At 66.3% G+C, this 24737-nt stretch overlaps 1 protein-coding gene across 1 annotated transcript; it reads left to right on the top strand.

The window, feature by feature from the left end:
* Positions 1-21015: 21015 nt before the first annotated feature.
* LOC138845519 (lipocalin-1-like) lies at positions 21016-24557 on the top strand. Its single transcript, XM_070058424.2, has 7 exons — positions 21016-21175; positions 21503-21633; positions 22525-22595; positions 23072-23182; positions 23566-23667; positions 23832-23858; positions 24434-24557. The coding sequence occupies exons 1-6, from the start codon at positions 21086-21088 to the stop codon at positions 23855-23857; spliced, it is 531 nt and encodes a 176-aa protein (XP_069914525.2). The 5' UTR covers positions 21016-21085; the 3' UTR covers position 23858; positions 24434-24557.
* Positions 24558-24737: the final 180 nt, after the last annotated feature.

The raw sequence follows: 24737 nt of genomic DNA on the forward strand, positions 1-24737 counted from the left end.
GGCTACAACAGCCAGGGCTGGGCCAGGCTGGAGCCAGGAGCCTCTTCCTGGTCTCCCACACGGGTGCAGGGCCCCAGCACCCGGGCATCCTCCACTGCCTTCCCAGGCCACAGCAGAGAGCTGGATCGGAAGAGGAGCAGCCGGGACTCGAACCGGCGCCCATACGGGATGGCGGCACTGCCAGGGGGCCTCTGCAGTTTTAGGGGCTTCAGAGTCCATACAACTTTGGTCTTCCATGACGAGCCTGGTTGCTCTACGCTCAGATCTAATTCTGCCAGACAGGGCTGGAGGGCTCCCAGCTGGGCCGTGTCCTGGGCCACCATCTGAAGCGCCTGGAACGCAGTTTGGTTCCAGGGTTGGGTTCTGTGTCATCACAGGACGTTGTCCCCAGGGGCTTAGGCCAGGGCTAAGACCCCCCCACCGCCGCCGCTGGTGTGGGAGAGGCAGGGCAGGGGCCAGGGCTGAGACCCCCCCCAACGTTGGTCTGGGAGAGGCGGGGCAGGGGCCAGGGCTTAGACCCCCCCCCCCGCCCCGCTGGTGTGGGAGAGGCGGGGCAGGGGCCAGGGCTGAGACCCCCCCCCCACTGGTGTGGGAGAGGCGGGGCAGGGGCCAGGGCTGAGAGACCCCCCCCACTGGTGTAGGAGAGGCAGGGCAGGGGCCAGGGCTTAGACACCCCCCCCCCCGCTGGTGTGGGAGAGACGGGGCAGGGGCCAGGGCTGAGAGACCCCCCCCCCCACTGCTGGTGTAGGAGAGGCAGGGCAGGGGCCAGGGCTTAGACACCCCCCCCCCGCTGGTGTGGGAGAGGCGGGGCAGGGGCCAGGGCTGAGAGACCCCCCCCTCGCTGCTGGTGTGGGAGAGGCGGGGCAGGGGCCAGGGCTGAGACCCCCCCCCACTGGTTTGGGAGAGGCGGGGCAGGGGCCAGGGCTGAGACCCCTCCCCCGCTGGTGTGGGAGAGGCGGGGCAGGGGCCAGGGCTGAGAGACACCCCCCACTGGTGTGGGAGAGGCAGGGCAGGGGCCAGGGCTTAGACACCCCCCTCGCCGCTGGTGTGGGAGAGGCAGGGCAGGGGCCAGGGCTGAGAGACCCCCCCTCGCTGCTGGTGTGGGAGAGGCGGGGCAGGGGCCAGGGCTGAGACACCACCCCCCCCGCTGGTGTGGGAGAGGCGGGGCAGGGGCCAGGGCTGAGAGCACCCCCCCCTTGGTTTGAGAGAGGCGGGGCAGGGGCCAGGGCTGAGAGCCCCCCCCCCCCCCGCTGGTGTGGGAGAGGCGGGGCAGGGGCCAGGGCTGAGAGACCCCCCCCCCGCCGGTGTGGGAGAGGCGGGGCAGGGGCCAGGGCTGAGAGACCCCCCCCCCCCGCTGGTGTGGGAGAGGCGGGGCAGGGGCCAGGGCTTAGACCCCCCCCCCGCTGGTGTGGGAGAGGCGGGGCAGGGGCCAGGGCTGAGAGCCCCCCCCACCCCGTTGGTCTGGGAGAGGTGGGCAGGGGCCAGGGCTGGGCTGCAGTGAGCTGGGAGTAGCCTTGGAGCCGGCAGGATGCGTGTTGCCTGGGACTCAGGCCACCTCCCCCTGGGGCCTTCCCTGGACAGCTCCAGAGGCTGCCCCCTGAAGCCAGGGCCTGCTTCCTCTGCACGGCCGGTGTCGCAGGCCCTGCCTCCCTGGGCCAGACCGGGACAGCCCTGGCCGGGTTCCCGGCCAGGAACACAGACGACGTGGCTCAATTCTCATCCCTCTGCCCAGGACGCTCCCGGGGGCTCTTCCTGACTCCGGTCCCCTCCAGCCCAGGCTGGGTCCTCGCACTGGCCACTCTTCTACCCACGGTACTGGAACCTATTGCCGCTTGATGGCCGAAACCCACGCAGCTTGAGCGGTGGGCTCAGGGCCGGCCCCAGCCTTGCGAGGCGGGGGACCTGCCCACTCTGGGAACTACCCGAATCCCACCGACTCCGCCCAGGGGCGTGGGCACCAGGCCAGCAAAGCCCCTGACCCAGGCGCACCTCCCAGGTCCCTCTGAGTGCGGCCTGCGGTGGGCTGCAGGGCTTCTGTTGTCAGCCGGCCCCGCTGCCCAGGAGCCCACACCACCAGGTGACCCAGGACCTAGGAGGGCCGACGGACCCATCCCTGGGACTCCCAGGCTCTGCTCCCTTGGAGCAGTGAAAGTCCACCTGTAGCACCAGCCAGCTTCAGCCCAGGTCTCCGGGAGGAACCGTACTCTGGCTGGTCGCGCTTGGAATCCAGTCTGACCCCGAAGAACAGACAGGCGCAGGGAGAAAGCTGCCCCAGGGCACAGGGGCGGAGGGGGCTGGCTGGCTCTGGGGGCCGGGGTGAGGAGTTGGCTCCCTGGTCCCAGGACCCCTGCATCAAGAGAAGGGGGCCTGGGCGTTGTCAGAGTGGCCAGGGTGTGAACGTGCAGCTTCAAGGGTGGCGGGGTCTCCGGGCCCACCCCGCAGGGCGTCTGCCGGGCTGTGAGGCCTGTGGGGCCCTCTCTTTTTAATCGCCACTGTCACCTCCCCGTCTGACTATTTGTGGGCTCCCCCGTTACTGTGTGACCACCCTTGACCGTTTACCTGGGCGCTGCACGTCCAGTTTCGGGCTGGATTCCCCCGGCAGCCTGGGAGGGAGCCTGTGGCTGGACGAGGGCAGCACCGGTGGGTGCAGCGGCTGCTGGGCTTCGGAGACTCGTCCACGGCAGCCCCGCCCTGCTGTCGGCTCCCGAGCCAGCTGGCGTCCTCGTCCAGCGTGGAGAAGCGGCTCAGCGTCAGGCTGGGTGGCTGGGACTTCCGTCACCCCCCCGGTCCCCGGGGGCAGCTCCTTGGTCGGCTCGGGAGGCTCTCCCTGTGCCAGGCCACCGTCATGCCACGGGCTTTGCCAGGACAGCCATGTGACCCCGGCTGTAATAGAAGCTGCCTTTGCCGTGTGCCACCAAGGCAGTGGGAGACGCCCGTCTCGTAGGGGAGCTCTGGCGGGGTTCTGGGTGGTGTCCGGGTGAATGGCAGCCACCAGGTGCCTCGAGGTCTCTGGAGATGCCGTGTCTACACAGAGGCGACGTGCTGACTGCTGGCCTCCATCCCGCGTGTGTTCTCCCAGCAGGAGTGGCCCTGGGTGGGGGTGACGCTGAGGTGCTGGCTGGGGCTCGGGGGGACCCCAGGAATGGCTGCAGGGTCACGGGCAAAGACGTAGCAGCACAAAGCCCTCGGCCCACTCCTGGAAGTGCCGGACGCAGTGGGTGTAGCTGGTGAGGTCAACCCCGCTGTTCACCACTGCCCAAGCAGAGGTCACTCAGGGCTGACCCCCGGGGTCCCACAAGCCTAGGACCAACATCCCAGGTGTTGTGGAAATGTTCCCTTTGCTTAGTGCCAGACGGTGCTGCGAGACACTCTCGTTGTCTTGAATCTTCGTAAGCGTGCCCATTATATAGGCAGGAACACTGAGGATCTGATATAAGCGAGTAGCCCAGAGTCAGGTGCGTGGCAGAATCGAGGGAAGGTGTGTTGTGCTGGAAGCTGGGGGCTCAGGGCCGGAAGTGGGAGACGCGGCCACGCTCCCAGCCCGCAGCTGATGGGACAAAGGAGCCTGCTGACCCCAGGCGGGCCTCTCGGGCCCAGGGGAAGTTACCAGGGCATAGCTTCTCAAGGAACAGCCAGGAGGGGTCAGCAGGGGGCCCCCAACAAAGACCCCTGGGCTTCTCATCTGTTGGGCCCCCGGGTCCCATATGCAGGCCCTGTGTCTCCCCCAAACCAAAAACTCCGAAAGCTCAGGAGCCCCTCACAGCCCACCCAGCCACTGCGCACTCCAGCCGTCAGGTCGGCGCTGGTGCATTACTGCACAAGTCTGTGGTCGGCGGTTGTTCTTCCTGGCTTTACGCTGGCCAAGTTCTCTGGGCTGCCCCGAGGGTGGAGGCAAGCAAGGCAGGGCAGACCTAGCCCCAGGGCCCTGTGGTCTCTGTCCACCCCATCCCAGCGGTGGGGCAGATCCAGCCTCGTGGTGGTGCTGATCTGGGTGACAGGTGAGGGCGGACAGGAGAGACCTCCGGGACTTCAACATAGAGTGACAGGAAGCCGGGAGGGGAGGAAGTGGGAGACAGGCCAGCAGGTGCACTGGACCCCTTTCTCCTTGGAGACCATTAAGTGGACTGAACCAGGAACTTTGAACCCAAAGTGTGCCCAGAAACCACCGGGCAAGCCCAAAGGAAGAACAAAACCAGCCTGGCTTGGGCTCCAGCGGGGGCCCCAGGACCTGCCTCCAGGGGGCAGGTGGGGGGAAGGGGTCACATCTGGATGCAGGGAGCCGGGGCGGATGTGGGGGGCGGACACTCATCCCTCAGTAACACCCAGGGTCCCAGGAGAAATGCATACATTCTTTCCAAGGGCAGCACCCCCAGCTGACTTGGGACCTCCCACCAGGCCACCTCCCGGTACCACTACCCATGAATCTCTGGGGGTCGAGAAACATCCGAACTGCTCCAGCCACGGCAGCACCTTTGGAGGGGGAGGCAGGCCGCCGAAGCTGGAGCCCACACAGAGGCCCCACTCCTGCCGGGGGCAGACGCCGTCCAGCTGCTCGGCCGTGAGCTCCAAGGGCAGGGCTGGGGTCGGGGTTCACGTTGTCTCCCGGTGACTGCACACAGCAGGGAGCGGTGCACGGTGCTGGGTGTGAGGATGGAGGAGGGGAAGGAAGGAGCTGAGACCCTGCTGGGTCCGGGCGTCTCCTCTGTGAGCAGCAGGGTTGCGGGCCGATGCCCTGGCTCCTCCCTCCCGTCGTTCCGTGACCTGCGGGGCCCCGGGTGCCAGGTCTGTGCCCGACGCTCGGGGACACAGCCGTGTGCGTGTGGAGCTGACTCGGGCAGGGTTGAATGAGGGAACTGAGCCCCAGCCTGGGGCGGACTCAGTGGGGAGCAGGTGCCTGGGTCACAGGTCCTGCACATGTCTGGCGGCTCAGGAGCAGCTGGGCGGGGCCTGGGCAGGTGGAGGAGGCGTGGCATCTTGGTCTGCAGTCCCTTTCTGGGCCTTTCTTCTCACTGAGCCTCGGTTTACCTGTCTGTGAAAGGAGGGAGTGCACCTGCCGGCTCCCCGTGAACTTGGTCTTGTTCTCCGAGAAAGAGAAGTGGTCCATCTTCCCTCTGGTGCCCGGGGAGCGCGGAGGTTTGAGTTCATGGAGGGGAAGTGGACACACCCCTGTCTGAGGTCCCCAGCGTGGTTAGTGGCAGAGCTGGGCTGGGAGCCCTCGGGCCCTGCACGTGCCCAGCCCCTGCACGGTGCGCCCCACGACCGAGCCAGCCCTGGGAGCCCTGCGTGGGCCAGGTGGCAGAGGTCCAGACCTTTCCTCTCCAAGGGCTGGGGTGGGGTCTGCAGAGCCCCTGTGAGGCTGGTGGGGTGGGGGCAGCAGAGTGACCCCCTCTAAGGGCCTCGCCCTCCTTCCCTGGGGGAGAAACTTGTGTCAGGAGCAGGAGCCAGCAGGCCCAGTCCAGACCCGGACCTTGCTTTTGCCTTTGTTCCCTGGGTGGGCGGAGCCCACGTCTCAGCCCATCCGCCCAGGGTTCCACCCCAGATTTTCAAAAACAGCTTTATTTTCAATTTTTTAATTTAATTTTTATTATTTATTTGCAAAGCAGAGTTACAGAAAGAGAGAGGGAGAGAGAGAGGGATAGAGAGAGGGAGAGGTCTTCCATGCCTGGTTCACTCCCCCAATGGCCGCAACATCTGGGGCTGGACCAGGCTGCAGTCAGGAGCTTTGAACCCCATCCGGGTCTCCCACGTGGGTGCAGGGCCCAAGCACTGGGCCGTCCTCCGCTGCCTTCCCAGGTGCGTCAGCAGGGAGCTGGATCAGAAGTGGAGCAGCCGGGACTCGAACTGGCGCCCATGCGGGATGCTGGCATTGCAGGCAGTGGCCACAATCCCCGTGCCTCTAATCTACAGTTTTGACTTCAGACGGGAACCTCAGGCAGAGGTGGCAGACTCCTTCAGTGCCTGCCAGGCTGTGGCTAGGAGAGCCCTGTGGGGGTCCCTGGCATGTTTGCGGGGGTGGGGCTTCCTCCCAGCATCACCCTGAGCAGCTCCTCCCTGGGGCTCCACATCACTGTCATGAGAGCCATGTGCAGCTGCCCCAGACAGGGGGTTACCGATGGCAGGGCTCAGCAGGCTCCCGGCTCCTCGTGTGTCCTGTTCCTCTCTGCCCTCAGGGCTGCCGTGGGTTCACAGCCCCCCCCCACCCCAGCCCTCAGAACCCAGGAAGGGCCAGGAGTCACGGTCAACTCAGCCCGCGGTCCTGCACCAACCAGGGCCCGGCTGGACCGAGCAGAGCCCAGTCCCACAGGTGGACACTGAGAGCAGTGTGCCACCCCCTGTCCTGCACACTGGCCTGCCGCGCCCCTGGGGGGCATGCCCGCAGTTCTGGAACCTGAACCTGTGCTGGGGGTGCCCAGGAAGGGGCTGTGCTTGGGAAATGACTGACGGGTGGAAATCCAGCCGCGAGGTGAGACAAGTTCAAAATCACCATCACTACCAAACTCATGCAGTTCCCCTCCCCCAAGCCCCGAAGGTAGAAAGCCTTGGGGTGGCCCCAGGGATGGACGTGCACTCCCCAGCAGTAAGCGGGGGTCTGGACGCTCCTCCTGGAGTGGCTGGGCAGGAAGACCCCCAGCAGCCTCCCCTCTACTGAGTTTCTTTACTTCTGGGGCCAGGGGGCAGGTTGGAGCCCCTGGGGCCCCCAGCATCCAGCAAGACATCGGATGTCCCTGGCAGAGAGAATACGGTGCAGCCATTTAAAACCACAGGGCCAGGCTGAGTTCCCCCCAGTGCCATCAGCTCCACGGAGTGGACTGTGAACTGAGTGCGTGTGTGTGTGTGTGTGTGTGTGTGTGCGTGATTTTAAATACAATGGGAGGGCCAGCGCCGCGGCTCACTAGGCTAATCCTCTGCCTTGCGGCGCTGGCACACCGGGTTCTAGTCCCGGTCGGGGCGCCGGATTCTGTCCCGGTTGCCTCTCTGCCAGGCCAGCTCTCTGCTGTGGCCAGGGAGTGCAGTGGAGGATGGCCCAAGTGCTTGGGCCCTGCACCCCATGGGAGACCAGGAGAAGCACCTGGCTCCTGCCATCGGATCAGCGCGGTGCGCCGGCTGCAGCAGCCATTGGAGGGTGAACCAACGGCAAAGGAAGACCTTTCTCTCTGTCTCTTTCTCTCACTGTCCACTCTGCCTGTCAAAAAACAAAAAAATACAATGGGAAATATTAGAAGGCCACTCCCAGGAAGGGCAGGTGTCCCGGCCAGTTGGTCTCAGGAGTGACGTGGCCCTGGCCAGGTGTGTCTGTGTCGGGAGGAGGCCGGGGGAGCCCAGGACACCCGTGCCAGTGCCTCCTGGCTCTGGCGTATCCTCGCTCAGTGCTCCCCATTCCTGGGGGGGTGCAGCTTTGTGACTTGGAGGCAAATGGACCGGACTTGAATCCTGTTGCTACTACTTATGGCCAGGAGTTCCCACTTAGGGCGTGGGGGAGCCGTGGTCCCCACCGCTGTCTCCCGTGTGGAGGAATCGCACATAGCTCGCCAGCCCCTGGCGCATGCTCACGGCAACTGCTGGATGACTGTGCCCTCGTCCACGCCCGGCCGTGCCAGGCAGTGACCTCACCCCGTCAGCTGCTCTGAGCTGAGCCAGGCCCTGGGGCTCCCTTCGGGCACAGGTGCCCTTGTGGCGGAGCTGGCCTGGCCCCAGCGGAGGGAGGGGAGGCAGCCGCCTGGCTGTGTGCTGGCGTGTTCTCTGCCCAGGGCCCAGGTGCACTGGCTCCAGGACCCGTCTAGGAGCTGTTGCTGTGAGAACAGAGAAAACCCAGCAAAGGCGGGCACCGGGTCCTGGCCTTGGCTTTGGGCAACCTGGGCCATGCTGTGCCGGGGAGGGGGGTGCTCTGCTGGGGAAGGGGCTCTCCGTGACAGCAGCCACCGAAGCACGAGCGTTGATGCCTGGGAAGCACTCTCCGGCGGTGGGGACTGAACCTGTCCAGGGGGATGTGGTCTCCTGGTGAGTCTGAGCCCAGGTGCCCACCCCAGGGCCCACCAAGGCCCCTCTCTGGCTGTCCTCCCTCCGCCCCCTCCCACGCCCTCTCCCGGTGCCCGGGGTCCCCTGCAGCAAAGGACTTGTCCCCCAGTCCTGTGTGCTGCCAGGGACCCACACTCTGCCAAGGCTCCGTCCACCCCAGCTGAGTGACCTGAGCGAGTGTCCTCCCTGTAACCTGGGGACGAAATGCTGACCTCATAGCCATGAAAGAGACAGGTGTGCACACCCGGGGCCGTTGGCCTAGTGGCTAAGATGCCGACATTCCACACTGGGTTCTTGGTTCGAGTCCCAGCCCTGCACCGGTTCCAGCTTCCTGCAGATTCAGACCCTGGGAGGCAGCAGTGGTGGCTCAGGTCGTTGGGTCGCTGTCACCCACGCAGGGGACCTGGATCCAGCTCTGGCTTCCGCGTGGGAATTTGGGGAGTGAGCCAACAGATGGAGCTCTCTCCCTGGCCCCTTGTGTCTCTAGCTCTCTCTCTGCCTCTCAAAAGAGATACAAAGATCAAAATGCAAAGTGTGTGAATAGACAGTTCTGTTATGTGGGGATGGACTGGCAGGGTGTCCAGGGCCAGCTACGGACGGGCAGAGCCGGCAGGGTGTCCAGGGCCAGCTACGGACAGGCAGAGCCGGCAGGCTGAGACCACGCCAGAGAGGAGGCCGTGGCAGAGGAGATGCCGCTGTTCCCCGAGACGGCTGCTCTGCTCGGCGTGGTCTTCGCACAAGGCAGAGCTCCGACCCGAGACGGCGTGGAGAGCAGGACAGCCAGCTCCATGATGAGAAGTGCACCTGGCAGCCCGGGCCGGCGTCGAGCCAGGAGCCGAGCGCCCGTCTGCTGTACTCAGACTGCGGTTCCGGGGGGGTGGGTGTGCCCCCCGCTCCCTCCTCTGGGTGTGGAATTTCCAGAATTCCTCCTGGGCCCTCACCCGCACAGCACCGTCAGACCAAGAGCCCCTTGGGTGTAGCTCAGGTCTGGAAGATTCCCTAAGCTGCCCCGGGGAGAAGGCTGGGAGGCAGCTAAGGGTCTTGGACAAGACCGACAGTTTGGGTGTGTGATCGTTGATTGACTTTTTTTTTTTAAGGCAGAGTTGGAGAGAGAGAGGGAGAGAGAGAGAGAGAGAGAGAGAGGGAGAGAGAGAGAGGTCTTCCATCCACTGATTCACTCCCCAATGGCCGCACCGGCCAGGGCTGGGCCAGACCGAAGCTAGGAGCCCAGAGCTTCATCCACGTCTCCCAGCGCCCGCACCTGCCACGCCCGCACCTGCCACGTGCGGTGCCGGCCCCTGTTCTGCATTGGAGGCTCGTCCCACCGCACAGAAGACCCGGTGTTCTCTGTACATTCCCGTCCAGCCCCTCTCGCCCACGCGGGCTGACCAGGTGACCTGGCTACCTGAGAACGCGGCCCCGGGCAGCCCTGGCCGCCCTCGGCTGTCGGCAGGAGCAGGCCTGCCCCGGTCCCCGCTCGCCTGGTAAACGCGGGAGCCGCGCCTCTCCCATGCCGCAGTCCTTCTGCTCCCAGAGGCCAGGTCTCTCCTTCCGGCCAGGTACCTGCCTCTCACCAGAGCGGCCGATGCCGGGACCATCGGGGTGCGCGTGGGCTCGCATGGGCAGGGGATCGCGCGGAAGCTGCCCTGCTGGGCCCCGGGGAGGCCGATGCTGGGGCCTCCTGGGGCTGCGCGTGGGCTCGCGTGGGCGGGGGCTCGCGCGGAAGCCGCCCTGCTGGGCCCCGGGCCGGAACCAGGGAATACCAGGTGAATAAATGAATGATCTGACCTCTCCTCCTGGAGCCGGCTCCACCCGCTCTGTCTGGACAGTCCCCGGCCAGGCTCCCGCAGGTCCGGGGCTCCCTCCGCAGAGCCTCCTGGCTCTGGGACTGGACGTGACCCTGGCTCATGTCCTCGTGCCTGTGGGCGTCCATCGTCCGGGTGTCGCCAGCCGCACTCGGTGTCTGCTGCAGCCGTGTCTGACCTCAGGGCCGGGTTCCCGAGGGGCGGTGGGGGCTCCTCCGCCTGCCATGGGCTGGTGAGTGTCCTCCCGTGAGGACGCCGGGCGGGCTGGTGACCTGCGGCTGACCGTGGCCTCCCCCGACAGCGTCGGAGCAAGGGTCTCCACCCGGCCCACCTTTGAGAATGGTGAGGTCCTCGGCCCCTCCCCGGGCGAGCCCTGCCCAGGCAGAAGGAGCTGTTTCCTGTGAGCAGGCCGGGGGCTGGGTGCGAGGGCAGGGGCAGGGGCTGCTGCTGCAGGAGCCTGAGGAGTGGGCTGGGCGCCGGGCCAGCTCCAAAGCCCGAGGCCCTGACCCTCCCGCACCTCTGTGATCCCGGCCCCCACCCCAGTGCTGCTGGAGGCCCCCTCTCCGCTCTCTCTCGCCCAGGTGGGCCCTGCTCTGGGAACCACTTCTGGGTGGAGCCGTTCGGGGTCGCTGCCCCGCCCAGCTGTGCTGCTCTGGCCGGGCCCAGGCCGGCAGGGAGTGAGCAGGCTCCCGCGGCCAGGCGGGCCTAACGCTGGGGGGCGGGGCCGGGCAGGGGGCGGGGCCGGGCAGGCAGGGGTGGGCATAGGGTGAGGCCAGGCAGGGGGCGGGGCCGGGCAGGCAGGGGTGGGCATAGGGTGAGGCCAGGCAGAGGGGTGGGGCCGGCAGGCATGGGTAGGGCATAGGGGCAGGGCCTGGTAAGCATGGGTGGGGCCAGAGGGGGCGGGGCCTGGCAGAAGGGGTGGGGCCTTTGCAGGCTTGCGTGGGCATAGGGTGAGGCCAGACAGAGGGGGCGGGGCCGGCAGGCGTGGGCGGGGCCGGGCAGGCATGGATAGGGCCTGGTAAGCATGGGTGGGACCAGAGGGGGCAGGTCCGGCAGGCGTGGGTAGGGCATAGGAGCGGGGCCTGGTAAGCATGGGTGGGGCCAGAGGGGGCAGGGCCGCGGGCGTGGGCGGGGCACAGGGCGGGGCCGGGCTGCTCGGGGCCCAGTACCGGGGTCACCTCCACTGCCCTCTATGACACGGGGCCCCCGGCCCTGGGCACTGCAGCCGCCATCAGAGAAAGGAGTAACGTTCCACCGCAGTCCCGGAGACGCCCGGGCTCCACCTGGGGCTGCTTCGCGAGCGACCCGTGGGCTCGGAGCAGGGGACAGTGACCGCGCCTGCCCGCGAGGCGGTCAGGACTCGGAAGAGCCGCCCCCTGCAGGCCCCCGCAGCACCGACAGCTGCACCAGCCCCCCTGTGGCGCCTGCGGCCCCGGTGCGGGGGGGGGGGGGGCTCCGTTCTGGCGGGAGGACCCAGCTCCTGTGCAGCTCGTCATTGTGCGACAGCACCCGTCCTCGTGTGAAACCTCAGGAGTGAGGACGCCCTGTTGAGTGATGGACGGAGAACGGCGGTGTTAACCTGGGGCGAGGGTGGTGACACACACGGCCCGGGGGCAGAGCAGAGGCTCTGGGGGCCCAGCAGGAGAGTGGGCGTCCCTCCGGCTTTGTGGCACGCGGGGTGTGTGTGCGCATGTGTCACTCGGGTCTGGTTGAGGAGCAGGATCCCGGGTGTAGACGGTTTGTTGGCATCTTCAGGAGAGGGCACCCCTTGAGCTGTTTCTGTGTCACAGGTGGGGTCCCCGCCACGGCTTATCCTGCAGTGACAGCGCTGGCCCGTGCACTGGAGGGTGTGGAGGGGCCTGCCAGCTGCTCTCCCAGTCAGGAGGGTTGATTGACACGGCTGCCCAGGGGACCTGGGGTCAGGGGGCTCCGCTCCCTCTCCCCAGGGCTGCCTGGTGGTGACACTGTGACAGCTGTGGGTGCTCTGGGCGGGAGGCCAGCCTCTGAGTGTGGTGCTTTGCGCTCACGCGGCCGGCGTTTGTCCTCGGTGGCACTGAACAGCAGTGATCTTTCAGAGTTCCTTCTGTCACGGGACATTCACTTCTCTCTGGTCTTGGTCCATGAGAAAAGCACTTGGAGCTCGTGGCCTGGGCCGGCGCTGTGGCGTAGCCGGTAGAGCCTCCACCTGCAGTGCCGGCATCCCATATGGGCTCTGGTTCTAGTCCTGGCTGCTCCACTTCCGATCCAGCTCTCTGCTGTGGCCTGGGAAAGCAGTAGAAGATGCCCAAGTGCTTGGGCCCCTCCACCCACGTGGGAGACCCGGGTGGAGCTCCTGGCTCCTGGCTTTGGCCTGGCCCCGGCCTGGCTGTTGTGGCCATTTCGGGAATCAGCAGATGGAAGATGGCTCGCTCTGCCTCTCCCTCTCTCTGTAACTCTGCCTCTCACGTAAACAAACAAACCTTTAAAAAAAAAAAAAAAAGGCTCTGTGGTCTGTCTCTCCAGCTTTCAGCATTTTTCTCACTCTTGTTTTGACCACAGGCAGAGCCAACGATTGCCTTCTGGCTTCTGGTCCTCAGATCGCACTGGGAAAGTGCTGTCCACAGTTACGATGGAGACCGCATTTCTGAAACACACACTCTTTGATCCACTGGGATTTCCATTTTCAATGAAAAAAAATGTTAAGTAAACAAAAAGAAAGAAAGAAAGAAAGAAAAAAGAGAGAAAGAAAGAGAGAGAGAGAGAAAGAAAGAAAGAAAGAAAGAAAGAAAGAAAGAAAGAAAGAAAGAAAGAAAATCCAGTCCCTCCTTAGAACGGGCAGGCAGGCCAGGTGACAGGTGTGGCAGGGCTCAGAGCGGACATCGCCCTGGTCATTTAAAAATATATGTATTTACTTATTTGAAAGTCAGAGTTACACAGAGGAGAGGCAGAGAGAGAGGTCGCTGGTCACTCCCAAATGCCCACAGTGTTCTGGGCTGGTCCAGGCCGCGGCAGGAGCTGGAACCCCAGGCAGGCCTGTGTGCGGGGTCCCAACCTCGACCCGTCACCCACTGCCTCCCAGGGTGTGCGTTAGCAGGAAGCTGGGATCAGGACTCAGAGCCGGGACTGGATCCCAGACGTCTGATAGGGGATGTTAGCAGGCCGCTTACCCGGTGGGCAGAACGCCTGCCCCGGGGGGCCTGGTTTCACTCACCCAGAGTCGGGTCCCCCCAGGCCCAGCCGGGTCCTGCACGGTCGCCCGCCGAGCCTGCCCGTCTCTGCGGGATGCCAGCTCCTCCACAGGAATCCCTCTCCTCGGCTGGGGGCCGTGCCCGTTGCCCCCTGCAGCACCTCCTGGGTTGAGGAGGAGGCTGGAGTGGCAGGAGGGTGAGGGGCACCGCCCTGCACCCCTGGGGATCCCCGTGTCTGCTGGGGTGCAGCTGAGAGCAACGGCACCCCCCCAAGGCACGGGGACCCCGAGGGATTAAGGCACCTGCCCCCGGCACCCAGCTCCCAAGAGGCTGTGGTTCCAGTCCTCGGGGAGATGTCGTAGGGAATTGGAAATGCAGACCCTGGGGTGGGCGCCGTGGCGCAGTAGGTTAATCCTCCTCCTGTGGTGCCGGCATCCCATGTGGGCGCCGGTTCTAGTCCGGCTGCTCCTCTTCCCATCCAGCTCTCTGCTGTGGCCTGGGAAAGCAGTGGAGGATGGTCCAAGTGCTTGGACCCCGGTACCCACGTGGGAGACCCAGAAGAAGCTCCTGGCTCCTGGCTTCTGATCAGCACAGCTCCCGCCATTGTGGCCATCTGGGGAGTGAACCAGCGGATGGAAGGCCTTTCTCTCTGTCTCTGCCTCTCACGGTCTGTAACTCTACCTCTCAAATAAATAAATAAAATCTTAAAAAAAAAGAAATGCAGACCCAAGGACGGGCCCCAACAATCCCCCTCCCTACCTCCCAGTTTCAGATCTGCCTGTGTGAGTTCGAATCGGACCTGGCGACTTGTGTGACCTTTGCATGTCCTCCCTGAGTGTCCTTGCTGGGAGGGCCAACCAGCTGGAGGTGGCCTGGGCCGCTGCCCCCGTCGACGGGCACATGAGAGGCTGAGACAGGGAGTGGGAGGAGGCCCAGGTGAGGGGCTGAGATGGGAGTGGGAGGAGGGCCCAGGTGAGGGGCTGAGACGGGAGTGGGAGGAGGCCCAGGTGAGGGGCTGAGACGGGAGTGGGAGGAGGCCCAAGCCTGGACCCTCCTCCTCAGCTCAGCCCAGCTCTGAGGGCCACTGTGGGTGGGGCGTCTTGCCACTGCGAAGTCTCCCCCCGTGGGCAGGCGATGCCTTCCCTCCTCCTGTGTTGTCTTTAATCTCCGCCCGCAGCGTTTGGTGATTTTCAGTGCACAAGTCTTTCACTTCCTTGTGGGGGAGGGTGTCTTTTTAAAAAAATAGATTTATTAGCCGGCGCCGTGGCTCAATAGGCTAATCCTCCACCTTGCGGCGCCGGCACACCGGGTTCTAGTCCCGGTTGGGGCGCCGGATTCTGTCCCGGTCGCCCCTCTTCCAGGCCAGCTCTCTGCTATGGCCAGGGAGTGCAGTGGAGGATGGCCCAGGTGCTTGGGCCCTGCACCCCATGGGAGACCAGGAAAAGCACCTGGCTCCTGGCTCCTGCCAGGATCAGCGCGGTGCGCCGGCTGCAGCGGCGGCCATTGGAGGGTGAACCAACGGCAAAAGGAAGACCTTTCTCTCTCTGTCTCTCTCTCTCACTGTCCACTCTGCCTGTCAAAAAAAAAAAAAATAGATTTATTTATTCAAAGGGCAAAGTTAGAGAGAGAGAAGGAGAGACAGACAGACAGACAGACAGACACACACACACAGAGGGAGAGAGGGAGAGAGGGAGAGAGGGAGAGAGATCCTCCACCTGCTGGTTCACTCCCCAAATGGCCACAATGACCAGGGCTGGACCAGAAGCTTCTTCCTGGTCTCCCATGGCGGGTGCAGGGACCCAAGGACTTGGGCCATCTTCTACTGCTTTCCCAGGCCACAGCAGAGAGCTGGATCGGAAGTGGAGCAGCCGGGACCCGAACCAGAGCCCATATGGGATGCCGGCCTCGCAGGCGGCGGCCCCTGTCAAACGCTTCGCTGCATCAGCTGACCTCATCCTGCAGCTTTGTCGGTTCTGCTCCTGCGGCGGGCCCACTGCCAGGTCTCCACGCGCCGCCCCTTCCTCGGTGTGCCCGTGTGCGCCTGAGCTGGGCTGCAAGCCTCCTGGCTGCTCCCCTGCCCGCCTGGGCCCTGGGGGGCCCTGACCCCTGCCTGCTGCAGCACCAGAGCCCGCCTGGGGGCGTGGCCGCTCGAGGCCCCGCCTCTGCTCCTGGGGCAGCGCCGCGGACGCAGGTGAGCACCAGCGCTATGGCTCAGCACACGGTGTCAGGGCTGCAGGACGCGGAGAGCCCCTGGAAACCGCAGGGAAAGCGGCGGGGGTGGGGGCTGCGTGCCGTACCGGGGTGCCGGCACCTGTCCTGGCCCCTCTGCTTCTGACCCCGTGTCCTCCCCACGGGCCTGCGAGGCAGCGGGGGTGGCCCAAGCACTTGGGTTCCTGCCACCCTCAGCGGGAGACCCAGAGGGAGCTCCTGCCGCCTGGCTTCGGCCTGGCCCAGCCCTGGCTGCTGCGGGCGTTTGGGGAGTGAAGCAGCGGATGGAAGATCGTTGGTCCCCCCCTGGTCCCTCCCTCTCTCTGTGTCACTCTGCCGTTTGAATAAATAAATAAATAAGTAATGAATACGTTTTTAAAACAAAGAAAAGGAAAGGGTAGTGAGCAGCCGCCCTGGAGAGCAGTGGTGGGACAGGGAGTGAATCATGGGACAATGCACTCGGTCCCGGAGTCCCAAGACAAACCGGCAAAGGCACAGCGAGGGCTGAGCTGTGGGGACCCCCGGCCTTTGTCCTGGTGACGGGAGCCCCCCCATCTTCTTGTGGAGGCTGCTGGGTGCTTCCTGTCCGTCACCCACATCTCTTGCCTTTGGTCCAGTGGGCAGGTGCAGGGGGCATGACCCCTGGGGACACCTGCATGACGTCCAGAGCCCACCACACAATGGAGTCCTGGGTGCCCAGGGCGGGAAGACAGGCGCAAGGACAGGAGCCCTCCATGTGCCGATCTGGAGAGATCTCCGGCTGGACTCGACCCTGGCAGGCCTGACGGCTGCTGGTGTGTGCCTCAGATGTCACCAGGAGCGGGCACGCAGCCAGAGTCCGTGGGCGTCCAGCCCAGGGCTCCCAGCCAAGCTAAGCCTCTGAACAAGAAGGAAACCCTAGCCAGTCCTCAGGGGAACACCACCCACGTCCCTTGGTGAACCCAAACCTGCTCCTCCAGGTGGCTGTAGGGGGCAAGGGTCAGGGACCCCACTACATGGGAACACCCAAACCCAGGGCCTCTGGTTTCTGGGATTCCTGGCTGGGGCTGCAGGGCTTGCACTGGCCACCAGGGGGCGCAAGTGCCCCAGGCACAATGGAACCACTGGAGCCAGGGACGAGCCCCCAAGGTCTGGCTCTGTGTCCCTGTCCCCAGCCAGGGTGACCTCGTGTCCCTGGCATCCATGTCCTCAGTGTGTGCTGCTCAGGGGCGGGGAGGGGCTCCCGGGGGCGCTCATCTTTGCATGCCCCTGGTCAGGGCCACACTGGGCCTGGGTGGGCCTCTGAAGTGGCCATCGGGGGCTGCCCCATGTGGAGTGGACAGACACGGATGCTCCAGAGAAAACCCAGGGAGAGCAAGAGTGAGGCCCAGAGGGAGCAGGAGGCGGGGCTGGGTCACAGGTGGGGTCCACTGTGTCCCATGGGTCACTTTTTGTGTTGCACGCAGATGGGCAGCAGCACCAGCCCTGCCCAAGTCTGGGGTCGCGTGCCGGCTTGGGGGGGGCTGAGCTCTGCAGAGACGGGGCGGATGTGAGTGCAGCGAGGGTGGGGTGGAGCCCCGGGGCTGCAGGGAGCCAGGGGGCAGAGGAGGGAGGGGCAGGGCAGGGCCACCCCGAGCCTGGGCCTGTCCTGTGCCGCTGCCGGTGCCGCACAGCTCACGCACAGCTGCTGGCAATGCACGTTGCTGACCCACAGAGCCTGTGGCCTGGGATCCAGTCCCGGCTCCGTGGGAACCTCTGCCCTCAGGTGGCCGGGTCTGGGCCCTCGGCCAAGGCTCCCTGGGCGTTCCCCACTCAGGGCTCTCAGCCAGGTCACTGACCAGACCCTCAGATGCTGACCAGGCTGCAGGGGGCTCTGTGTTCCTGCCCCTGGGGCCTGTGCATAGGCAGCTCACGACATCCCACCCGGCAGAGAGAGAGAGAGAGAGAGAGAGAGAGAGAGAGAGAGGAGCCCACAGAGCTGCAGCCCAGGCCTCGCCCACTATCCCCCTTGCCCAGTTCCGTTTCTCGGGAGCCGACCCGGAGTCCAGTCCAGCTGAGGGGAGGGGTCACACCCGTGGGAGCCAGGAGGACGATGGCTGGGAACCAGGGTCGGGGCCCTCCCCTCGCAGACCCGAGGTGTCCCCGGGCTGACGGTGGACGTGGTGGGAGGGGGGGGCAGGTCCCTCCCCGGGAACACCCTGACTGTGTTCACGTCAGCCCGTCTGCTCCTGAAGCCTCCTGGGAGTGCAGCGTGGCCAGGTGTGGGCCCCTGAGGGGTCTCTGTGCACAGGTGGCCCCGGGGCCCTGGGGAGCCCAAGGGTCTGTGGCCCCCAGCGTGGGGCTGAAGTCTGAGCTGCCTAGGGTGGGCCCGGTCCCTCCCTGGCCATGTCAGCCCCACCTCCCTCTTCTGGGAAAGGTGACCCGGCCACAGCTCACTGGGGTCGGTGCCGGCATCAGGTGGTGTGTGCACGGCTCGGCCCTGCCTCTCTCACCTGTCACCCTCGGCACGCACACGGAACAGCCGCAGGACCCTGCCCCAGGGGGGCTTCCTGCTGCTCACCTGGGGAGACGGGGGCTCACCTGGGGAGCAGGTGCAGGCGCACGGAGGTGGGCTTCTCTGCCCAGGCCTGGCCTGAAGCCCCGGGGCGCTCTGCCTCCTGGGCAGCAGCTGCTGAGGGGATGAGCTGGCCCTCGGGTTCCCGGGGTGCCCCGGGCAGCTGCCTGCTTGGCTCCTGGTGGCTCAGAGCTGAGACCCCCCCACCCCGTCTCCTTCTCCATCACCCCACCCCCACGCCCACCCCGCCGGGGTCTTCCCGGCCAGCGTCCCTGCTGCTGTGAGCAGGGGTGGCCGTTCTTGGGGCCTCGGCCCCTGCTCACCCACGCACAAAGGAGAGGGTGGGCTCAGAGCTGAGCGTGCTGCCCTCGGCAGGAAGCCCCTCCCCCACCGGCTCTCCCAGCCCAGCCAGCCCTGGCCTGACTGTAGGGTGCCGAGCTGCTGCCTCGGGGGTCCAGACCCTGCCCCCAACACCCACCCGAACTGACTGAGAGGAGGGAGGAGCCCACGAGGCACTCCCAGTGTCGCATCTCGGCGTGGTGGGCTGCGGGCGCGCTGGGGGGGGCCCGTCCCCGCCATCACCTGGCCGTGCGTCAGGAGGACACAGGCGAGGGCACAGGTGCAGGCGGTTCCTGCGTGGCTGACATTCACGGGACAGCCACGGCACAAAGTGTCCTGTGTTCCCAGGGCAGGGTCTGGGGGAACTTACAGATAAGAGGGTTCCAGAAGGCAAACACGGCCCGGCCTTTCCTGCCGTAGCCCCTGTGCCAACGGGCGTCCTCGGCTCCTGGCCCAGTGCAGGAGGAGTGAGCTCACCACGCGCAGCTCTGCCCCGAGCCCAGGCCCCGGGAGCCTCTGCTGAGCGCAGCCCTGGAGGCCGAGGAGCCCAGGGAGGGGGACGGCGGGACCTGCGCCGAGAGCATGACCCTCGCTGTCGGGACAGGCACCCTCTCCCCAGCTCGGGGAGGCTGGGGCCGGTCAGGCTGCACCTGCCCGAGAGCTCTGTAGGCTGGGAGGTCAAGCTTCCCTCCCAGGGGGTGGAGATGGCAGGGTTCTGGGGGGGGGGGCAGAGGCGTGAGCGCAGGACCTGGCATCCAGCCAGATGGGCAGCAGCATGGTGGGCACGGGGGCGGCCCGGCCAGCACAGACCTCAGCACAGACCGAGGGAGTCACAGCTGCAGCCCCTGGCCCTGCAGGGCGCGGCCTGCCTCTGGTCTGGAGGCTGCGCTGTGTCCCCTGCCTGCCTGGGCCCCTGCTCCCCGGGAGGCCACAGCCCCGGGCCTGGGGTGTGAACAGTGGTCGGCCTCCCCTCTGGGTCAGGGACCCCCAGCCACCCCTCCCCACGAGCAGGCCCGAGGCCAGCGCTGCCAGCCCCAGCGCCCGGAGCCCACGGACCTCGGTCCAGCCCCACTGAGCTGAGCCGAGCGGACGTCTCTCCCGTGGCGGGTTGCGTGTGTGCACGCGTGTGCGCCTGTGCGTGTAGAGGCGGCACTTCAGGTGTTCTGGATCACGGATGTGTGACAAATGCTGGGACTGCGGGTGGCTGCTGTGGCGCAGGGCATGAGCTGCGGGGGCGGTGCCAGCTCCCGCATCGGAGTGACCGGGGGGGTCCCGGCTGCTCGGTTTCTGATGCCGGTTCCTGCTAACTCAGCCGGGAAGGCGGCAGAAGATGGCCCACGTGCCAGGGTCCCGGCCACCCCTGTGCAGACCCGGCCAGAGGCCCTGGATCCAGGCTGTGCCCTGGCTCTGACCTGGAGTTGCAGCCGTGCGGGTGTGAACGCGGGGGTGGAGGACTCTCTCGGTCTGTCGGGGTCGCTCTACTTTTCTAATAAAGGCATAACCACATCCGTAGAGAGGTCAACGCGTCCTCGGGATTTCAGAGCATGACCCCCTGCCCCCGACACTGTGAGCATGAGAAGGCTCGGAGCCCAGTCCTCGGGCGCTGGGGGCACTGGGGTCCCGAACGCAGCCAAGTCCCTGCTGGCTTCCTGATCCTGGCGAGCGGCAGCGGGGTCCTGCCCTGACGTTCAAGGTCGGGACAGGAGGAGCCAAAGGAGCCCAGCTGGCCCGTGGGTGCACGAGTGGTGGTTTCCACGGAAATTCTGCCGCGGGGCCCCTGCCGTGTGAGAGGACCTGGGCGTCGTCCTGGGGAGAGGACCCTGGGCGCTTCCTGCTGAAGCTGTGTCCAGCTGTCACTCACTGCCCTCCCGCGAGTCAGCAAGAAAAACGCTCGGTCGTCCCCACCGGCCGTGTGACCCCTGCTGGCCCCTGACTGGCCCGTGTGTGCTGGGCCCGGCTGCGCCCACCTTCGGAAGCTGGGCTCTGGCTGTGCGTTGCCCCTGGACGGTGCTGCTGACCCCGCTTCTCCTGCTGTGTCAGTTCTTGCAGAACCCTGCGGGTCTGGCTACAACGCGCTCCACGCGGCTCCGCTCTTGCTGCAGCTCCTCTGGGGCCGCAGCGTTGGCCCCATGAAGCCGAACTGGGCTCCCCTCTCCCTTCACCCAGATCTGTGTGCCCTGCGCCCACTGATGGGCGTGGGTCTGCCATTATCTACTGTCAATCATGGGTCCTGTCTAAGGAGGGTGTAGACAAGGTGCATTTCCCACAATGCATCGGGCCGGTGCCTTCCTCTCCACAGGGGGCTCGGCCTGTAGCACCTGCTCACCCCTCCTCCGCCAAGGCCCCTGCTTGTCCACTGCCGAGCTCCTGGGGGCGTGGTCACAGACGCTGTGCACGGAGCATCGGAGGTCTCCCTTCTCCCACCACATCACCATGTTTGATGCTTGTTCTTGTTTCCGACTACCAACATTCCCGCTCACCCGTCCGGTCCCCTGCCCGACCTGCGGCTGCTCTGGGGGTGAGCAGAGTGGGCCCCGCCTGCTCAGTGGCTCAGGAGCGAGGGTCCGTGCAGCGCACATTTCCACGCGGTTGGCCTCATTGTCCTGATTTTTCTCGGGTTGAGGGTCCTGCCCAGACCACAGGAAGTTCTGCCGAGACCCACGCCCAAGCTCTCTCATCCTCACGGCACCCGCGCCAGCAGCCAGCCAGGGGGCGTGGGCGCAGGGCGGCCAAGGCCACATCGTACCCGAGGTGAGAGCCCTGCCCTGGGCGGCAGCCCTGTCTGGGTGACCTTTGCGGAGTCAACAGCCGTGATTGAGGGACGTCCAACATCAACGACACCTGAGCCGGTCCGCGGCAGCGCTGGCCACGGTTGCGGCCAGGAAGGGATCGGCCGGTCCTCGGCGCCAGCTTCCGGGAGGACCCTGCCCCGGCCCTATAAGGGTGCAGGCGAGAGGAGCTGAGCAGACTCACCCAGCCCGGAGCTGACCTGTTGCAGCCGAGAGCGCAGATCCGAGATGCAGACCCTGCTGCTGGCCCTGGGCCTCGGCCTCCTCGTGGTCCTGCAGGCCCAGGACCCCCTGGACGTGGAGGCGGAGAGCCAGGCCGTGAGGCTCCGAGAGGGGAGGGCGGGGCGGGGCTCCAGGGGGACAACCGCGCTGGGGCAGGTGAGGAACTCCTGTCCTGAGCAAACCTGAGCCTGAGGACCCCGGGCGGCAGAGGGGCGGGAGTGAGGGTCCCTGGGGTCCGGCCCAGGAGGGACTGGGAGGCGGCACGGGCTGGGTCTGGGGAGGCCGCTGAGTGCTTTCAGGGTGGTGTGGTTGTGGGGAGTGCGCCCCGTTCCTGGCCCTTGGCGTTCAGGGTCTGGGGGCTGCAGACCCTGCGAGGGGAGGCCCTGAGTGTTGGTAGGGCCTGATGGGTCGCACCCTCACCAGCCCTCAGGGACCTTGTACATGAAGGGCATGGCCTCAGACAAGGAGATTTCAGAGCTGAAGCCGGATTCTGTGGGCCCCGTGACCATCGTGGCCCAGGACGGGGGCAGCCTCAAGGTCACCCTCAGCTTTGTGTTAGTGTCTGCGCACTGTCCCCACACAGGAGGCTGGGCAGGGATGGGGGCGCTGGCCACATGGGGTCCCCAACGCTGAGCACCTGGGCTCTGAACACAAGCTGCCTGCCAGGACCTGGGCTGGGAGAGCCCCAGGAGGCCCTAGAACCAAGCCTGTGGGCCCAGGGGCACCTGCAGGGCACTGCCCACCTCCCCTGCCTGGGCACCCGTGCCCCACAGGCCCATGGGGAAATGGAGTCTCATCCCAGCCCTGGGTCAGGCAGGGGGCCGGGCCTGCACTCTGGACTCGGGACCCTCACGGCGCATGCCTGCTCTGTGCACCCCAGGGCGGGGTTTACACAATGACCAGGTGGGGACACGACCCCCGGCTGAGGGCATGGCATGGACACAAGGACCCTGTGCCATCAGGGCAGCCCTCAGTGGGGGCGCCCTCCCGTGGGGGTCAGCACCTGCTCTCTGGCCTGGAGCTGACCCGGCTCTCGCTGACCCTGGCGGTGGTCTGATGTTTGCCTCTCCTCCCCACAGACACCCCCCACCCCCCAGAGCACATGAAGGTGCCTGCGGGGCTGGCTGTGCACGGCTCCTTGTGCGGAGGACCTGCTGGGGGGCCTGGGCAGTGAGGGACGAGGAGAGGCCGTGGCCACAGACTGTCTGGCAGCGGACAGGATGGCTGGGAGGGCAGCCACCTGGAGGAGTGGCCCGGGGCTCGAGGCCACTGCATGACCAGGGCGTGGCCGCCTGCACTGAGGCCAGCTGGGCCTGCCTGTGTGCAGCTCTGCCTGCTGCTCCCTGGGCCCGGCTAGGACCCGGGTGCCTCCAGGCCCTGCGCAGTGTCCGCTCTGAGAGGGAGGTCAGCCGGGACAGCGCTGCCCACTCGGCTTCTGTTTCCAGGAAAAAGGGTCAATGCCATCAGTTGAGCACCGTCCTGGAGAAGACGGAGCAGCCGGGCGTTTACTTGGCCTGTGAGTGTGGAGGTCGCGGGGTCCAAGTCAGCGAGGGAGGGCGAGGCCCCCCCCCCCACTCTGGCCCCCTCTCAGCCCACCACGCCCGCCCTGGGTCTCCTTGCCTTAAAGAGTCCAGCACCTGACACCACGCTGCACGCAAGACCTTTAGTGCGCAAGGGGCCCGCCTGTCCAGGGCTGTCCCTCGGGGAGGCTGTGCCCCTGTTGGGTCCTGTGTCAGGGTTGGGGAGCTGCGTGTCCATAGCAAACTCTGCCCACCTCTCACCCCCAGCCTCCCTGGGCCTCCCTGGCCTGGCCACGGCCGTCCCTGGGTGCAGGGGATCTGGGGAGGTGGGGCACCCAGCGCCTCAGGGGACCTGGTCCAGCAGCTCTGGGCAGCTGGCAGCTGAGGTGTTGGCCGGGCTGGGGCGGGGCCACATCCCGGGGCCTTTCTGAGGGAGGCGTGGCCTCGTGGGACCCCTGTTCCCGTTGTGCAGTTGAGGGCAGGACCACAGTCCAGGTCACTCAGATGAAGGAGAAGGACCACTGGGTGTTCCAGTGCCAGGGCGAGATTCACGGGCAGCGGTTCAAGCACGCCAAGCTGATCGGTGAGCCCCCGCCTCCCGCCTCCTGCCGCCCACCTCCCTTGCCTCCCGCCCCTCCTCACCCCTCCCTGAGAGGCCCCTGGGATGCAGGGACCCCCCCCCCATGCAGGACACTTGTGTTGATTTCCTGATCCAAGTCCGTCCCGGTGCCGTCTCCGGAGCTCAGGGCTTCCCCGGATCAGCGAGTTGGGGGCTCAGGGCCCGGGACCCCTGGAATCCACAGGCAGCTGAAAGCTCCCCAGCCCCAGGATCTCGGGGTCAAAGCTCAGAGGTGGCCGAGGGCACCCTCCCAGGCCAGGGGCTCCTGGGTCGCCAGGCTGGGATGCAGATGCCTCCACGCCCGGTGCTGCCCCCACCCTCCTGACTCCTCCCGGCCTCACCTGCAGGCAGAGACCCTGAAAACAACCCGGCAGCCTTGGCGGAGTTCGAGCAGCTGGCAAAAGACAGGGGACTGAACGCGGAGAGCATCTTCGTCCCCACACAAGGAGGTAGGGGGACGCACCTGCCCCTCCCCGGGCCCAGGAGCTCGGGCCGCAGGGCGAGTCCCCGGGACGCCCCTCGTCTGGGGCTGCTCTGTGCTTGCCAGGGTGAGGAAACGTCGGGTCGGAGCGGCCCGGGGTCCTCTGACCGTGCTGTCTCCCTCTTCCTGCAGAGAGCTGCTCTCCCGCGAGTGACTAGGGTGAGTGGCCAGAGCACACCTGGGAAAACCTGAGTCTGGGGTCTGATGGGCGGCAGGAGCCGCGGGCTCCAGCCCCTGCCATCCTACCTGGCAGGTGAGGCCCACCTGGCCAGACAGGGGTGGGCTCTGCTCCTGCACCTGTCTTGGCCCTCAGGTGTGGCTTCAGATGCCCGCCCTGGGATCACGCCTGGGCGGTGGGGGAACCCTTCCACGGGGGGCCATTCCCATGGTTCTCTGGGGGAGACAGACTGTCCACCCCGCACTGTCCAAAGCCGCGCCCCGGGTCTGCTGGCATCCAGGGCCCTCCCTGCTGGGTGTCCTGTGAGGTCTAAGGGGCAGGACTTGCCCAGGAGGCCACCAGGCTGTGGGCGGAGCTAGCATCTCCTGTGAATCAACGCCCTTCCTAGTCCTCTGTTGTCCGCAAGACTCGCCGTCCCCACTCCCACAGGGAGCAGGGCTCTGGGCAGCCTTGGCAAGAGCCCTCCCCCACTGCCTGACCCTGAGGCTGGGGTCCCAGGAGCCCAGTCCATGCCACGCCCCCTGCAGAACCCCCCCTGACCCTCCCCTCTTCCTAGGGCGGGGCCAGGACTCTGCAGCCCACAGGGCCTTACCCCGGAGGACTGGAGGAGCCCCTCCCGGAGCCCAGCCAGGCCCTTCCCTGCCCCCCCACCCAGATTCTACATAAAGAACTCAAGCAGTCTCTGTGTCTCTGCTCCCTGGGGCTCCCTTGGGGGTCTGCGGGGACGGGAGGACCCGGCCTGCTCCCTGCTCTCCAGGGGCAGGGCCTGCACACAATGGGCATGAGGTAGGGGTCCGTGGGTGCATCTGAGCTAGGATGCCCAGCGCCTGGGCCCTGGCTGGGGTGGGGAGATGGTGTGG

Source organism: Oryctolagus cuniculus, chromosome 1 (genome assembly GCF_051225735.1).
Source record: "Oryctolagus cuniculus isolate XC-2025 breed Fujian yellow rabbit chromosome 1, ASM5122573v1, whole genome shotgun sequence".
Classification (NCBI taxonomy): Eukaryota; Metazoa; Chordata; class Mammalia; order Lagomorpha; family Leporidae; genus Oryctolagus; species Oryctolagus cuniculus.

Excerpts from the sequence above, each read along its gene's own strand:
- LOC138845519 (XM_070058424.2), top strand. The coding sequence starts at position 21,086 with ATGCAGACCCTGCTGCTGGCCCTGGGCCTCGGCCTCCTCGTGGTCCTG. Across the intron at positions 22,596-23,071 it reads GCCGGGCGTTTACTTGGCCT|TTGAGGGCAGGACCACAGTC; the intron begins GTGAGTGTGGAG and ends CCCGTTGTGCAG. Across the intron at positions 23,668-23,831 it reads CTTCGTCCCCACACAAGGAG|AGAGCTGCTCTCCCGCGAGT; the intron begins GTAGGGGGACGC and ends CTCTTCCTGCAG.